The sequence below is a fragment of the Pimephales promelas genome, chromosome 11 (genome assembly GCF_988280905.1).
Source record: "Pimephales promelas chromosome 11, fPimPro1.hap1.1, whole genome shotgun sequence".
Classification (NCBI taxonomy): Eukaryota; Metazoa; Chordata; class Actinopteri; order Cypriniformes; family Leuciscidae; genus Pimephales; species Pimephales promelas.
Genome location: NC_142779.1, coordinates 22,066,601 through 22,084,315, shown reverse-complemented (window position 1 = coordinate 22,084,315; position 17,715 = coordinate 22,066,601). Strand labels below are relative to the sequence as shown.

The following is a 17,715-nucleotide window of genomic DNA, read 5'->3' as shown; positions in this document are numbered from 1 at the left end:
ATGAATAGCTTTGGCGAGCATGAGACTTCTTTCAAAAAAGCCCCAAACATTTAAACATTTGATTTATACATAATTTAATGTCTATGTTTTAACTTTTCCATTAATAATTAGATCCTCTAGATCTCTCTCCACCGAGATCTTCACAGTTATGAGTTAACTAAATTCACAGTTCACAGTTAACTAAATTCTAATGAATACTCATGAGTCGTCTGCTCTATAGCTCTCATAGCCATTGCTAATGGAAACACCTCGTGTTCATGACATGCATTATGTATTCACAGTAAAATCTTTCTCATTTCGTTAAGAGAGTGGGAGGTTGTGTATGATGTGTGTTTAAACTTTAGATCTATTTGTTTATGTATGCATTAAGGATGTTTGTCTGTTTATGCACTCTCTAACAGCATGAACAATCTCCGTCCCACCCTTTGAGCTCTTCTCCTCGTGGACACATTTCAATATGCGGTGACCTCATAATTGCCCTCGACTACCGGGCTGAAACCCACCGACTCCTGGTCACCGTGATATTGGCCCAAGGCATCCCAGACAAGGCTCGGAGTGGCATGGACTCCTGGCAGGTGCACGTGGTGCTGTTACCCGGGAAACGGCAGAGGCACAAGACGGCCGTGCAGAAAGGCTCCTTGCCCAGGTTCGAGGAGACTTTCCGGTTTTCACATCTAGAGCCAGGGGATTTGGGTTCCTCTGCGCTGCGGTTCCGCCTGTACGCGCTGGGGAAGATGAACAGGGAGAGGATGATGGGAGAGGCCATGTACAGACTGAGCCGCCTGCATCACACAGGCAGGTTCGAGATCACGCTGCTGCTGGAGCCACGCTGTAATCTCAAGGTGTGTAAATTGCTATGATAATACTCTATCTTTTCTTTTTTTAAAACTGGTGTGGTTGGGCCAGTTTAGTTAATTTTTTTTTTTTTTTTTGCCCCACCACAATTTTATTTTTATTATTTCATTATTATTTCATGTATGTTTTATATGTGCCACAGATAGTATTTCAATTTTTTTTTAAATATATATTTTTTTGAAATGTTAGGTCAACCGTACAAAGAAAGATCTTTCTATCTATTGCCCATCAGTTAGTCTATCAATCTGTCAATCCATGCATCCATCCATCCATTCATGCATACATGCATACATGCATACATACAAACATTCATACATACTTGCATGCATACATAAATTCATACATACATACATGCATGCATACATACATTCATACATACATGCATGCATACATACATGCATGCAAACATTCATACATGCATGCGTGCATACATACATACATACATTTATGCATACATACATACATACATACATACATACATGCATGCATTCATACATACATACATGCATACATACATCCATACATGCATACATTCATACAAACATTCATACATACATCCATGTATACATGCATTCATACATACATGCATGTATACATACATGCATACATACATTCATACATACATGCATGCATACATACATTCATACATACATGCATGCATACATTCATACATACATACATGCATGCAAACATTCATACATGCATGCATGCATACAGTACATACATCCATACATGCATACATTCATGCAAACCACATTTGCAACATTTAGTGCATTTGCCAACCAGTAGGTAAATTTCTTAAAACAATTCATGCAAATAGCACCACACAATTGATTACCTGCAAAAGCTTTTAACTAAAAAAAATCATTAGTTCATCTCTCATAAGTATTTATCAATGAATATCAGTACCATCAGAATGACAAGTCCTTGTGTACACAAACAAGATATACAGTGTATATATATAATTTTTTTTATTTAATATTTTTTATGGCTGCAACACTGTACATAAAAGTTGTTACAGGCAAAATAAAAGTGAAAAGATGACAGAATATCCAATTTAAACTGTCCATAATAAGCAGGTGGACTGGTAATAGGGTATTGTGATTGGCTTTAAAGGAGCATCTCAGTCTTTGCAAAGTATTTACAGTATATTTCAAGAAAAAAGTTATACATCAATTTTATGTAAAGATGCCACCGAGTTCTCTGGCCCTGAACTCATCTTATATTATCCACACAAAAAAATACAGTGGAAATGTGTGCTTCCAGATTTCATCTTGTTTTTGGGGAAAACAGACATTGAGTTCTCAGTCCCGAAGATAAAAGGGGTCATCCAGACTTTAATTAGCAGCCTGTGCAAAATCAAACATCTGTCATGGTATGGGCTTCATCAGTGCAAACGGCATGGGTGACTTTTTCATACATGTGAAGCAGATGTGAAGGGACCATAGATGTGGAGGTGGATGTTGGGATTGCACAGAGACATACTCTGCCATCAAGATGACATCTTTCCTGGGAAACAAGACGATGCCAGGCCTCATTCTGCACTTACTACAACAGTGTGGTTTCATAGACACTCTACACCTGCAATCCAGATCTGTCTCAAATTGAAAATGTACGGCCCATCATGCATCAGGCGAGATTGGGCAAAAATGCCTCTGTCCCAACTTTTTTGGGAGTGTGTTAAAAAAAACACACATGGTCTGTGAAAAACATTGAAAATATTTTCTTTGCACTTTTCTCAGTTAGAGATACTTGGTTTTATTGCATTTTACCAAATGTCCTAACTTTTCCTGAAATGGGATTGTACATCAGGGGCCAAAAGTGTCCAGAGAGGATATTTGCACAATTTTACAATGTCTTCAAGTGTTGAAGAACTATGTTTAACTACACTTTACATAGAAATACCAACAAATTAGGTCACATTGGCATCTCTCCATCTCCCTCCCCACAGACCATAGACTCCCAGGCGTCTTTCAGCGCACAGAGCGACAGTGCTTCCTCCAGTCAGTCTGTGTCTCACGGTGGAAATCCAGAACTACTGCTGGGTTTATCGTATAACGCCACCACAGGACGCCTGTCTGTGGAGATCATTAAAGGCAGCCACTTCCGAAACTTCGCGCTCAACAGACCTCCAGGTAAACACACCATCCCACTCACACTAACAGGCTCAGAAACACATTCACAGGCATCATTAAACCATCAGGAGTGACTCTTGGGCAAATAACCTTTTGTAAAGCCGTCTGATATTGATTCAGAGTAAATGTACTGCAATAAATCCTTTCTAAACGAACGAGCAGTTAGAACACACATTTGTACATGCGCATTTTGAATGCGTCATCCTCGCACGTTGTGGGTCAAACATCAGATCACAGATGTTTAATCGATCATAGAGCCCCAGATCTTTTCAAATACATCTCGCATCAAGTCGATGAGTTAAAAACCACACAAACAAACAGACAGACAGACACATACTGTTCCCTGTTATCATGCTGAGTCATAGTTTTGTGTTACTGATCATCCTAAAGGCCCATTCACACCACAGAGACAAGTTGGCAGTTGGATTTAAAATTGTGTGAAAAATAACTGTCATGTTCACACTGCCCCAACAAACACTGATTGAACATGGTCAGTCAGTTGAAAACAAGCGCCTACAAGGGTAACACATTGATCTGGCAAAATACAAGTTACGAAGTCACTCTGTAGGCCAAAACGCGAAGTGAGTTAGCATTTTAGCACTCCCGGTTCCCTTGCTCCAAAGTCTATGGGATTTTTGAATGGGTTTTTGCTAAATCGCCTGAAATAAGGTCTGTGGTGAACAAAGCTTCTAAATATTTTCACGTTTTGGTCTATGACATAGAACACACAGTTATAACCTGCTTGTGTTTTTTTTTAAACTTTATTGTGTCTACTTGTGTTTTTTAAAAACTTTATATAGGCTTCAAAATGTATACATTTTGGATTGGCTTGTAAAGATTGTCTTGATAGACAAAACGTGTAAGGGCCACAACTATTAGTTAAACACATCTTATTTTTTTGCGATTTTCCAAAAGTCTATGGGGATAGCTTTTCGATCGAGGGAACGCATGCTCCGCTAGCTTCCGAGTTGTCCTACAAAGTGACGTCATCACTTCGGCACTCTATTGGTGTTTGTCTGTGCTGTGTGAAAAGGTTCGAAATAAAACAATATTTGTTACTGTACTAATCAAAACATTTTTTATGTTTGTTAAGAAGTCTCTTATCTTTACCTAACCTGAATTTATTTGATCAAAAATACAATAAAAATGGTAATATTGTGAAATATTATTACAATTACAAAAAAAAAAAACCTTATATTTGAATATTAAAATGTTTTTCTGTGATGACATTACTCCAGTCTTCAATGTCACATGATCCCAGTGTTGGGGAAAGGTACTTTTAAAAGTAATCCATTACAAAATTGCGTTGCTCCCTTACTATACTAATACTAAGGCCCCGTCCACAATACTGCGTTTTCGTTTAAAAACGGAGACCTTTTGCCACGTTTGCACCTCCCGTCCAGACTAAAACAGAAAAAATGAAGACGTAAAACGGAGAAGTTTAGAAACGTTGCAGCTCCGTTTTGAATCTCCGGAGGGCGTTTTAGTGAAGACGGAACAAAACGGAGGAGTTTAGAAACGATGACGCAGAGGCTCACGCTCGGCTCTATGATTGGGTGTCATCAGTCATGACGTATCCTTCCCTGATTCGTCAGCCACTGTTGACACCGGCATGCGCATGCCCAGTGTTGGTGAATGGTCACGTGATCCACGTTTTCAGTCGTTTTAATGTGGACGGAGATCAATTCTAATGCGCCGATAAAACGCTGGTGTGGACAGAGATCGTATTCAGACTGATCTCATGAAGTAGCGTGTGTATGACATGCCAATTCGTATTTCCATTTTTGGCGTGCTATCAAGACGCATAATCGCTTTTCAGCGTGTTTATGAACGCCGTTGACTTAACGTTATTACTGTATATATAAATATGTGATTTTCCTCAACGCCGTCCCTGAACCTAACCGTCACTGGGGTTAATGGCATTTATGACTGTTCCCTTATCATGCTTGGAAAAAAAAAAGATCGCTCCCCCGATGTAGATCTACATTTTGCTTCGTTTCGCTTGGACATTTGACGGATGTTAATGGCGTAGACATACACGCATACACGCGGATAGCTCAAAATGCGTGGAGATAACACGCCACTTGACTCGAAAATGGCGTGTATGTTTACACAAGTCATGATGTCATGTTGTCGTATTCGTTTTAATTCTCCGTTTTTAAACAAAAACGCAGTAGTGTTTTTTGTGCAAGTGAGTGAGTAAATGCAAGGTCATATTAGTCTAGACACTGTGCACACAACACAAAAACTTCGATCATTGGGGCTCAAAATTGTTTAGATGGAATAAATCACACAAAAGTTAATGTAGAAATGACTTTAAAAAAAAAAATCAGTAGAGATTTAGTGACCTGTCTTTCTCTTTCAGATACCTTTGGTAAGCTCACTTTGTTGAACTCTATGGGGCAGGAGATATCCCGCTGTAAGACATCCATCCGTCGCAGTCAGCCGAATCCGGTCTTCAAGGAGACGTTTGTCTTCCAGGTGGCTCTGTTCCAACTGTCCGACGTCACATTAATGGTCTCCATTTACAATCGGCGGAATATGAAACGCAAGGAGATGATTGGCTGGGTGGCTCTGGGCCAGAACAGCAGCGGTGAGGAGGAGCTTCTTCACTGGCAGGACATGAAGGAGAGCGGAAACCAACAGGTCTGCCGCTGGCATACACTACTGGATGCTTAGAGAGAGAGAAATGTAATCACTCTTATTTCAGCTGGAAATTCCTTTGGGAAGAAGGAGACAGCCAAGGCCAAAAATACCCACCAAAAAAAGGGAATGAGCAAGCAGCTTTAATAGTATCAAACAAAGATAAGGCATGTAATTCTGAAAATCTTGGAAGCACAAAGAAATATCCACGCCAAACCAACTCTTCTTCTCCCTGAGAGTACTTTATACAGCCTTTTATCTGGTAGCCAGGAAATGACATCACGGCGTTATATACAGACTACTCTCTTTAACCCCAACAGCAACCAATCAAAGCGCATTATTGCCCGCGCCACAGGGATTGTAAGCTAGTGATTTAATGAATGGAGGATTGATTTGATATGATTCATGCCTTTCTTCAGATGATTTTAAGCCTCAAGTTCAGACCCACACCAGAACACAGCTGGTGGTCATTGGTGAGGTTTTGAAACCCCAAATGAGTGGAAAACTGCACTTTCATTAACTGATGACAATGAAGCTGTTTCTTTTTATTACATTTTACATTTTTTATTACATTTTACATAAAAATATGCTATCATTTATAGTTCTGGACACAGTGTTATGATGAAAGTTAGAATACTTTTATATTGCTGTTAAAAAGGGGTGCACAAGTTATCCAGAATAAGCAGTATCACCAAATGACTTTTCTCACCCAAAAATTAAATTTCTCACCCTCATGATGTTTCAAACTTTATATCATTGTTCTGTGGAACACAATAGTTGCATTTTTTTTTAAAATACTCTTTTCAGTAATGGAAGTGAATGAGGACTGGTGCGGTCAGGCTTCAAAAAGACAAACTTTATTTATTTGAAAAATCTGATATCCGACTTTGATTTACTCTGCATGTTTATGCGTGAATATGATCAGTGATTGAATCCTTTCACTCAACCTGCTTCAATTGATTCATTTGAATGAACTGGTCTGGTTCTCGGTTTCATCTGAGTCAGTTACTCAGTGATCTGATCACAAATGCTTAACAGACCTCATATAGAACCTTAAAAGGTTCTATCAGCGCTACATATTTGGAACCCCTAAAAGGTTCTATACACCCCTAAAAAGGGTTCCTCTGGGTTCTATATAGAACCCTGGGGTTCCATACTTGGCCATTTCTGGTTCTAAATAGAACCATTTCTTCTAAGAGTGAGATTATTGTTGAATAGATTTCAGCCTGTTCCTCACACAAAGGTATTGTTTGATTTTAGAAGAGTATAGACCCCTTTTCAGTTGGTAAACACGGTGACGTTTTTTTGTGGGCGGAGCTTAGGTGGAGGCTAAGCTTCACTAACGCTAGTTAGCAAGTATTGTTAGCTTGTTTTTTAACAATGACTGGAGAAAATCTGATTTTATCTTAATGTGTAATGTCATTCAGTGTCCAGGACCGCGGTTGTTATTTTCAAAAGTTGTGGAACGGAATGGACGGAACCAGATTGGCCGACCCGTAGTCGCCTACACGCTCATTCAATGCATGGATGATCTGACCGGATTAACGTTACGTTACCTCGGTTGAGTGGCCTGACTTCTACACCTACCTTATAGAGAAAACGATCATAAAGCGGGACTGAGGGCATATAAATCTTTAGATGCCTATATGGCCCTGTACAAGACTTGTGTGTACGATCAGCAGTTCTGCCGAACCAGCGCCGAGACCACGACAATGTAAAGAGAGACATTACGGTGCGATTTTAAAGATGTGAATATTTTCTAGAAATAAAAATTTCCAGACACAGCATATTCATTTTTCATCAATTCTTGCACCAAACAACACAACAAGATGACATTTATTACAATAACAATTTAAGCTCCTTATTATGTAGCCGAATCTGAGCTGGTTTGTATTGGCCGCCTCCAGTTTTCACTTTGTTTTGCCTCCAGCTAGCGGCGTGACGTAACTGTGACGTTGGCGCAAAAGGAGTCTATAGTGCCCAAATCGTATGGACTATTTGTATGGTGCTTGTGAATCCGTTTTGAAGCTTGAAAGCTCCGATCCCCATTCATACTGATTGCATGAAAAGAGACCAATCCTACTTGCCAAATTGAAAACAAGTCTGTATGCACAGACACTTATGCATGTCCAAGAAAATCGTTTTTCTGACAATCCAAACACTGTCCTCATGACGTTGAAACCCAAACTAGTTTTTAATGCATGTCTGTAATGCTTTGTGCATATATAAAGTGCCTGATGGAGTTTTCATTTATAGCCAGTGATATTGGAGATTAGCATGGAAACATTACAGATGTAGTGCCTGTTTTGCATGCGTGCATAGTCTTTTTTTGAGATAAATGCATATATTTTTGTCCATCATTAAAGACATATCCCTGAGACATGGCAATTCTGTTTTATTTCGTTATGATTAGAATGGTAATACATTTTACTATGCATTGAACTTAGTGTATCACAGCTGGAAAATAGATGATACTGGCAGAGAAAAGGTATAATTGACTGTAATCAACCATATGATCTCTCATTTGGTAATCAGGCTGTCTGATTCTGTTGGAAAGCGTGTATGAAACTGAGAGGATAGTGTGATTTATTTATTTTTTTGTTGTTGTTTTTGACCCATGTAACCTTATAAACAGTGCTTTAAGATTTTGGTAGGTCTAAAAGGTAAAAAATTGAATAATCAAACACTGCACAGCCTTCACTGCATAAATTCTAAATTGACTAAAATGATTATATACAGTTGACTTAATAAATTGTGTGGCTTTCATAAGAGAGAGATTTTTCTCTGTATTTTTGTTCTTTGATTAACATTAATGACAAACAGCAGCAGGTTTATTTGGCTACGGGAATTTTGACATTTGAAATGTAGCGTCCAATCAAGCGAAAATGTTCTACCTTTTGATAAGGACAGCTTTTGTACCTTTTTTTTCTGAGGGTGTGCATTATTAATTGCATATTTCACGCGTTAAATTGAACAACAAAATTAACTGCAAAAAAAGCCCTAACCTGTTTGCACATGGAAGAATTACTTACGCTTGAGATAGGCTTGATAAAGCTTGGAGATGTGAGGTTAAAATATTATTTAAGAGGTTTTGAAATGGATGTCAGTGAGATAAGTTGTTGGAGAAGCCTATCTAAGCAATAAAACCTTTCAAAACTATAATGATTCTAATTAGATAAGGCATATGTTAAGAAATACGCAACAAGAGAGAGGAGGAGGAAACGCAGCAGCAGAGGATGCGAGAAGAATGGAGTTTGATGCTAGAGCGTCATCATTGCCTAGTGACTCTCCTAGCAACAGGAAACATCTGTTTCAGTGTCGACCAATCAGGAGCCGGTGCAGTCTGTTATTGCTCTCTGAACAGATAGGGATATTTTAAGAGCCGAGAGTGAGCCGAATACTACAGGGATTATATCAAAAGCAAGACTTCGACATCTGGGGGCGAAGCGTCAAGCTCACGCGGAGCTGAAAGCGGCTACATTCGGCACAATATGAGCTCTTTTAAACCTCTGATCTGATGAACGCGCGTGCAGGGACTGTTGATGTGGCTTTGTAAATAAGGTAGGATCATTTACCTTTGTTAATCATATTGATTTTTTTAATATTAGTACATTTTATTGCATGTATTTGTTTATTTTGCAACAGTTACAGGGGTGCACTTATATTTATAGTCTCTAACAGTCCTGTTTTATATTTAGATTTTATTTTTGAAAGGCGCGTTCTGTGATTCATTCATTGGCGTGACAGTTGAGTATCTATTTTGATTCAATTTTACTGCAGAATATATATAGGCTAGGCTATATATAAAGAGTTTTTTTAATTCACGGAAAAATGATCAATTTAAAGATGCACTATTATTTTCCTCATTAAAAAATGTTACCCCTAAAAATTAATTAATTCATTTTAGATGATTTTTGCATTACAATTACTATTACAGATGCTTTCATTTACATGGAACAAGTTACCTTATGTGGGCCATGTAGATATCACATGACCAGCACAGTCTAAAAAAAATTGCTGGGTTGTTTCAACCTAATTTTGGGTCAAATGTGGACAAACCCACCCGTTGGGTTAATTTTTTAAATTAAAATTTTAACCCAACGTTCGGGTTTGTCCATATTTGACCTAAAATTGGGCCAAAACAACCCAGCATTTTTTAGAGTGCAGAATACTGCATCTTGTCTAATTTTTGGACAATTTTGCTGAATGAATCATAGCTGGGTGCTATGTCTACAATAGCATTAGAAAGCGAAAATGATGCCATTTGCATGGTGTTTCACCCATACATTGGCCAGAGACATCAAGACAAAAATACCTTCATGTTAAAATATGAATTGCCTTAATTATAATAAATAAGAATACGGTAAGAAATTCAAATTCATTTATGGTGAATGGGACATTGCCATAATTCTCTTATATGAACATATAAACTTTGTCATCATGTTGCTTTATAAAGTCTGTGTTATCAGTACGTCTTAATAGCTTAAGCAGGACCTGTGTAGAAATTATTTTAAAATGATACAATTTAATCACGTTTACAGTTATAACCGATAGTCACCAAAATGGCATCTACTCGTCCCTGTATTTGTACAGTTTAACCAAATGCAACTAAAAGAATGTTAAGATAAATACCTTATTGGTTTACATTCATTCTCTCTCACACACACACACACAATCTGACATGCAGCCCACACTAATCTGCCCAGCCACGGTTATTGTGCCCCGCACCCCTTTTGACAGAGCACAGGCACGTTTCTTTGAACCAGATAAATAAAAAACGCAGCAGCAAGACATAAAGCAACAAAAGCACAGCTTCCTGCAGATGCCATTACATACAGTGTGATTTGTTTTAGCTTCTTTGAGACAGAACAACACTAATCTGTGAGGAAGATCAGGGCCAGTTGTCACACATTCACACCAATTTAACTTTAGTCAACTGAAATCAGATAGGAAACAGTAGGATCCAGTAAACCATACGCTCTCTCTGTTTTTTTCTCTTTCCGACTATAGGAACCATTAGGCAATGTGTGTGAGCCAGAGGACAGAGCCTCAGGTGAATAGAGTATTTGTCAGAGAGGCGTGTGATTGTGTCTGTGTGAAGCAGTCCTCAGGTAATTAAAACACACAACATACACAGACATTGTTACATAACACACTGACCGTAGTCTAACCTAATCCACTATATCCATGACATACTGTATATCCCCGGTTTCACAGACAGTCCCAGACTAAAATGAATGTTTGAGCTGTCTTAACTGAAAGCTGACATATCTAATAATATGGCAGAGCCAATGTTTTATCTTAAGATGCAACCAGTAATGTGTTTTTTTTTTCTAAGACGTGCTTATAAAAGCTTCTTAAATGTCCTAATTGAACTAAGGTCTAATCTTGGCTTAATCTAACCCCTGTCTGTGAAACCAGGCCATATGAGGACACATATGATGGCATTGATGACATCCTCAGCAAGAGATTGAAAGAGAGATCTTTTACATTTGTAAAAATTCCATTTCCATCCAGTTATGAAGCCAGTTTCACAAAGTCCTTGTGTGCTTATCCGTAGGGTCTTTCCTCTAAGAGTGTCCTCAACGGTCGACAACGTCGAAAGTCGCCTACTTTAAGCGAAAATATGCGGAAGAGGAGGATGTTCAGGGAAGCCTACATGGATATTTACAAAAAGTGAGTGTCGGCTGATATGTGCTGAGACTGCTGATTTTTAATTTTTTTTTTTTTTGTGCACAGTTCAGATCTAAGAACTAAGAATGTCTTAACTAATTCCAGTTCAGTTTCTGAATTTGAATTGAGGAAGCAAACAGAATGCAGAATTGCAATTCAAATTTGAATGAAAGGAAGTAATTAAAATGAATTTATATTCAATAAATTCACAACTGTAACTTTGAATATTGGCTTGACAAAGCCTTGTTTTGAAACTTTTGGAAGTTTATGGATGGATGGATGGATGGATGGATGGATGGATGGATAGTTAAAAAGATGGGTGGATAGATATGTGGGTGGATGAATAGTTAGATGATGGATGGATGGATGGATGGATGATGTATGGATTGATGGAAGGATGAATGTATAGTTAAATAGATGGGTGGATAGACATGTGGGTGGATGAATAGTTAGATGGATGGATGGATGGATGGATTGATGGAAGGATGAATGGATAGTTAAACAGATGGATGGATGGATGGATGGATGGATAGAAGGATGGATAGAAGGATGGATGATAGTTAAATTGATGGGTGAATGATGGATGTGTGTGTGTGAGTGGATGGATGGGTGGATGGATTGATAAATAGTTGGATGGATGGATGGATGGTGGATGAATAGTTGGATGGATGGATAGTTAGATGGATGGATTGATGTGTGGATGGATTGATGTGTGGATGGATGGATGGGTGGATGGATAGTTGGATGGATAAATAGTTAGATGGATGGATAGATGTATACTGGAAAGTATGCCATTCCAATAAAAAAAATATTTAAACTTGAAAAAATTAAAAAATTAAAAAAATCACATAGCCTATATGCACCATGTCTGTCTTTCTGATCTTATCTGTCACCCTCTTTGATATAGTTGCCAATTTCATGTCAGCAGTCACCTGTCCCTGTTATCTTCCACCTGTCTGTCTCCCTCATCTGTCTGTCTCTCTTACCTATCTCTCACCTGTCTTTTTCTTTTACCTGTCTGTCTCTCTTACCTGTCTGTCTATCCCACCTGTCTGTCTCTCTTACCTGTCTGTCTCTCTTACCTGTGTCTCTCTCACCTGTCTGTCTATCTTACCTGTCTGTCTCTCTTACCTGTGTCTCTCTCACCTGTCTGTCTATCTTACCTGTCTGTCTATCCCATCTGTCTGTCTCTCTTACATGTGTCTCTCTCTCACCTGTCTGTCTATCTTACCCGTTTGTCTCTCTTACCTGTCTGTCTCTCTTACCTGTCTGTCTATCCCACCTGTCTGTCTCTCTTACCTGTCTGTCTATCTTACCTGTCTGTCTCTCTTACCTGTGTCTCTCTCACCTGTCTGTCTATCTTACCTGTCTGTCTATCCCATCTGTCTGTCTCTCTTACATGTGTCTCTCTCTCACCTGTCTGTCTATCTTACCTGTTTGTCTCTCTTACCTGTCTGTCTCTCTTAACCTGTCTTTTTCTCTTACCTGTCTGTCTCTCTCACCTGTCTGTCTCTCTTATCCTGTCAGTCACCTGTCTGTCTCTCTCACCTGTCTGTCGCTCTTCCCTGTCTCTCTTCCCTGTCTTCCCTTATCTATCTTACCTGTCTGTCTATCTCACCTGTCTGTCTCTCTTCCCTGTCTCTCTTCCCTATCTTACCTGTCTGTCTATCTCACCTGTCTCTCTCATATGTCTTACTCTCTTACCTGTCTGTCTCTCTTACTTGTCTGTCTCTCTCACCTGTCTGTCTCTCTTCCCTGTCTTCCCTTATCTATCTTACCTGTCTGTCTATCTCACCTGTCTCTCTCATATGTCTTACTCTCTTACCTGTCTGTCTCTCTTCCCTGTCTTTCACCTGTCTGTCTATCTCACCTGTCTGTCTCTCTTACCTGTATCTCTCTCACCTGTCTGTCTCTCTCACTGGTCTGTCTCTCTTACCTGTCTGTCTCTCCTCAGCACCTGATCCTGCGTGAGGAGCGCAGCTGCATCTTGCGCCTGTCTATGCAGAAGCTGCGTTTCCTAGACGACCCCGAGGTTTACCTCCGCCGCTCAGTGCTCATCAACAACCTGCTTCGCAAGATCCACCTGGACGAGGCCCAGAAGGAGAGGGAGAAACAGAGGGATGACAAGGAGGAGGAGACCGAGAGGAGGCGGAAGAGACTGAAGGTGGTGCTCCAGGAGTTCCAGCAGTACAAGCTGCTGCCGTATTCATGCTCCCCAGCCACATGCATCTGTGCCCTGGGGAGCTGCCACACCCTGCCTCCTGATCATGGAGCTTCAGTGCTACTCTACCATTTGGATGACAAAGGATAAGATGTCGTCGTGTGCATGCAGGAGATTTCCAACAGTCCATGACTGATTTCCAGGAGCCAGCAAAAAAGAAGGAGGGGTTTCAGGTTTGTGTGCATTTGTGCTTGTGCAAGTGTGCTGGTGAGCATGAGCTCTGTGGTTTGTGACGTGACGGGTGTCTGCCCATATCAGGGTGTTTTTTTTTTCCAAGTGGAAAAAGACAACATCATCTTGTTATCATCACTGCCTCGCTCAATCTGAACTTTGACCAGACTTTTTGTTTTCATGAATTTGCTTGAGTAAACTATTATCTTAAAGAGACAGTTCACCCAAAAATTTAAATTGTCAACATTTACTCACTCTCATGTCGTTTCTAACCTGTAAGACTTTAGTTCATCTTCAGAACACAAATGAAGATCTTTTTGATGAAATCTGGGAGCTTTATGTTCCTCCATCGACAACTACGCAACTGACAATTTGACTCTTCAAAAAATTCATAAAGAGATTGTAAAACTAATCAAGTGGTTTAGTCCAAATTTTTCTGAAGGGACTCGATCGCTTTATATGATGAACAGATTGAATTTAGGGTTTTATTCACAAATAAACATTGATCAGCGAACATAAAGAAGCTCAAACATGCTGCGTACCGTAAGTGAACATGCTTAAGCTTCCGTTTACCATAACTGATGTGTGTGCTGTTCATCATATAAAGCGATCGAATACGATCTCTTTATGAATTTTTTGTCGCGTCAAAGTGTCAGTTGCGTAGCTGTCTATGGAGTGACAAAAAGATCTTCATTTGTGTTCTGAAAATAAACAAAAGCCTTATGGGTTTGGAATGACACAAGGGCGAGTAATTAATGACAGAATTTTCATTTTCTGGTGAACTATCCCTTTAAGCACTGTTTTCAGGGATAAAAAACAAACAAATGAATGCCATGCACCTTGTTGTTATGTTGTTGAAAAAAAAATGTAATTGTCAGTTTCAAAATGACTGCCTGCTTCTAAGGTTGAAGTGATTTTACTAAAGCTTTGTTGCTCTGAAATGAACTTTTGTGTGTGTGTAAGTGGCTACTGATGTCGAACTAGTAATGTTTTTTTTTTTTTTAAGTTCCCATTCCTTTGACAAAAAAAAGAAGAAAAAAAAGGAAATGGGAGTATGTTTGAGGGAAAATGAGAAGTGGAACTAATATTTCTTTCAAGGCCTTCTGGTTTTGTCGACTTAAACAGGGTCATATTGACGTGCAACTTTCACGGTGGTAATAGTGGGGAAAAAAGTATAAAGCTTATTTGCAATTGCTACTTGTGTTTCTTTAATACATTTGCATACAGCCTTTTAAGGCTTTTTGGCAGAAACTGTTATGTAAAGGTAACTCTGCCATCTAGTGTTATGGCAATGAATTCTCAACAACATAGACTTCTTTGGTTCATTCATTTCAATCTTCTGCACTACCTGCAGTTCATAATACAGTCATCTGTCCCTTCTAACAAATTTAGGTATCAGTCCAGGTTGCCTGGCCAGTATACATGTTCCCAATGCCTCCTTTGTACACAAATGGATTTTCTACATTTCTGATCTGGAAACCCTAACTGTGTGGGTGTCGAATATCTCATAACAATGGCCTACATTTAGCGCAAAAACCCATCCTTTATGATTAACAGGGAAAACAAGGTTTACATGCTCAATGTAGTGAAAAATCACTCGCTTTCTTTTACACAGAACCTCAGAAGAACCTGTTCTCGTCTCATATTGCTGTGCATGTCTCATATGTTGGTTACACAAGGTTTTGTAACAGGCAATGTAGTGCAAAAAAATATTTTGGTACAGTATATAATGACTGGTACTCTTACTATTAATATTTTGTTTGTTTGTTTATGCACATTTGTATGTGTAATGTATTTTTTTCAATATCTGAATGTAATTTACTGAAATCTAAATTCAGAGTGCTATCTTTTGGACATTTCAAAGCATAGACATGGATATCCAGATTATTTTGAAATGAAAGCTTTTTTTCTCTCTTTCAAAAAGAACATTATATCCTCAGAGAATTTAGTGCTATTTTGCCAAAAGATTTAAAAGTAGCATATACGAGAATTGTCTATTTTCATGGCACTGTGGTCAAATAAAATCAAATATTGAATGTTTCACTCAGTCCCTTTTCTTTATTTATGTAAATAAATATATGCAAATACAAGTTATGATTTAATAATGATGTATCACATTTTATCATCATGAGCGGCCGCCCCCCCCCCCCCCCCCGAGTCCGTAAAGTGATGACGTCATCGCAACAGTGGACGGAGTTGCTAAACGTTTCCTACACAAAAGTTAACTTAATAGATTTTTTTTTCAAAATGAAATCTTACTGATATATTTTATAAACAAAAATAAACAAATAAAAGAATAATAATAATATTTTTTCTTTTTTGACCAACTCGTTTTTCAAAACTAAAGCTGAAATAAAATAGAATATAAATTAAGAGAAAATAACCAATTTTGCCCTGACAGACTAATTAAAATGAAATAAATAAGTTAAAATTTAATAAGTACAATTCACAAAACTAGAACACAAAAAAATAAAGAGCTTAAGATTTTCAAAAAATAAAAACATTAAATAAAAGTAAATTTCAGTTGTCAATCTATATATCTCGTCTATCTATATCTATGTATTTATCTATTTATTTATAATCTGTGTTATCTGAATTCTCAAATACTCTCGTCTGCTACTCGTCTCTTAAAGGGATACTTCGCTTTGAAATTAATTTTTGATATGTTTTAGCTTACCTCAAGGGCATCCAGGATGTAGGTGTATTTGTTTCTGCAGTAGTTTAAATTTTTATATTTTTAGGTCAAACTGTTCTCTGTCAGTCATATAACGCGGGTCTATGGTCACCACCTCAAAGAGCATGCACAGAGAAGTCCAAATTAAACATGATTTAATGACTTGTAAATGTAAGTACACATTGATGGCCTAAGACATGAAACAAGCGGTTTTTGTGAGAAAATAAACAGTATTTATATTATTTTTACCTGTACCAGTCACGTCCAAGTAATCTGAGGGCGCAGGCACTTTGTGGCTCTGGTTACAAGAGGTAAAAACAATATAAATACTGTTTGTTTTCTCACACAAACTGCTTGTTTCATGTCTTAGGCCATCAATGTGTACTTACATTTACGAGTCATTAAATCATGTTTAATTTGGACTTCTCTGTGCACACTCTTTGAGGTGGTGACCATAGATCTACACTGACAGACAAGAACGGTTTGACCTAAAAATATAAAAATTGAAACTACTGCGGAAACAAAGACAGCAACATCTTGGATGTCCTTGAGGTAAGCTAAAACATACCAAAAATATTTCAAAGTGAAGTATCCCTTTAATCAGGCTTTGGTAAATTCCTGGTAAATTATCTCCCCAAGGTGACGTAATGCAATGCATTGGGGGGAAAGGAGAATCGTTGCAAACCGCTGTAAGTTAGTACCTACTTTTTCATATTAAATTCCGTTTTGTGAAACCCAAGTACCCAACAACATAAAATACAATGGATAACAGTTTAAATGTTCATTACCAACACGAAAATTGCACAAATTCGTTGAAAAATCAAATGAACCCTGCTGCAACACGGCCTTTAATTACTCCAGAGGGCGCTTTACGGCACACAGAAGCCGAACTCCCCGTTGAGGTGCATTAAAATATCATGTCTTTTTGGTTCTACTGTTGATATAAACAACACTAAAATCATTCTTGTTTAAACCTATTAGTCCCAACTATTAGTACTTAACGTGTGCGTTTAAACCATAGACTATAAACCAGCCCACGCAATATATTTTAAATGATCCTAAACCAACTAACACGATTCAGCAATCAAACCTTTAGCGCTGTGAAAAGAAGCAGCCACCACGTGACAACGCTGGCTCTCCAATGTTTCAGGGACGGCTGGCTATTATTTTAAATGCAAGTAGGGGAAATAATTCGATAAAATAGTATTAAATTAATATAAAAAAATCGATGAAGTGAAATATTAATACCTTTTAATTTAAAGAACCGTGGTACCTGACCAATCACAGTCAATGTCCGGCTGCTAAGCCCCTCCCATTATGAAACTTGTTTTCTTCTTTATCCA

At 38.4% G+C, this 17,715-nt stretch overlaps 2 protein-coding genes across 5 annotated transcripts in view; both read left to right on the top strand.

Annotated features, from left to right (window-relative positions):
* syt16 (synaptotagmin XVI) overlaps positions 1–8,011 on the top strand; it is a 30,699-nt gene extending 22,688 nt beyond the window's left edge. For all 3 annotated transcript variants that reach the window (XM_039651901.2, XM_039651892.2, XM_039651886.2), the window contains exons 5-7: positions 402–842; positions 2,807–2,990; positions 5,356–8,011. In XM_039651901.2, the coding sequence (XP_039507835.2) occupies positions 402–842; positions 2,807–2,990; positions 5,356–5,669 (939 nt within the window). In that variant the 3' untranslated portion in view covers positions 5,670–8,011. The remainder of the gene's footprint in view (positions 1–401; positions 843–2,806; positions 2,991–5,355) is intronic.
* Positions 8,012–8,923: 912 nt separating this feature from the next.
* Positions 8,924–15,738, top strand: LOC120463105 (uncharacterized). Of its 2 annotated transcripts, none has more exons than XM_089117192.1 (4): positions 8,924–9,194; positions 10,644–10,686; positions 11,194–11,309; positions 13,261–15,738. In XM_089117192.1, exon 4 carries the CDS (start codon positions 13,306–13,308, stop codon positions 13,615–13,617), a length of 312 nt encoding a protein of 103 aa, XP_088973318.1. In that variant the 5' UTR covers positions 8,924–9,194; positions 10,644–10,686; positions 11,194–11,309; positions 13,261–13,305; the 3' UTR covers positions 13,618–15,738. The 2 variants fall into 2 exon arrangements, with proteins under 2 accessions (XP_088973318.1, XP_088973317.1); XM_089117191.1 differs by having other exon boundaries at positions 10,644–10,744.
* Positions 15,739–17,715: the final 1,977 nt, after the last annotated feature.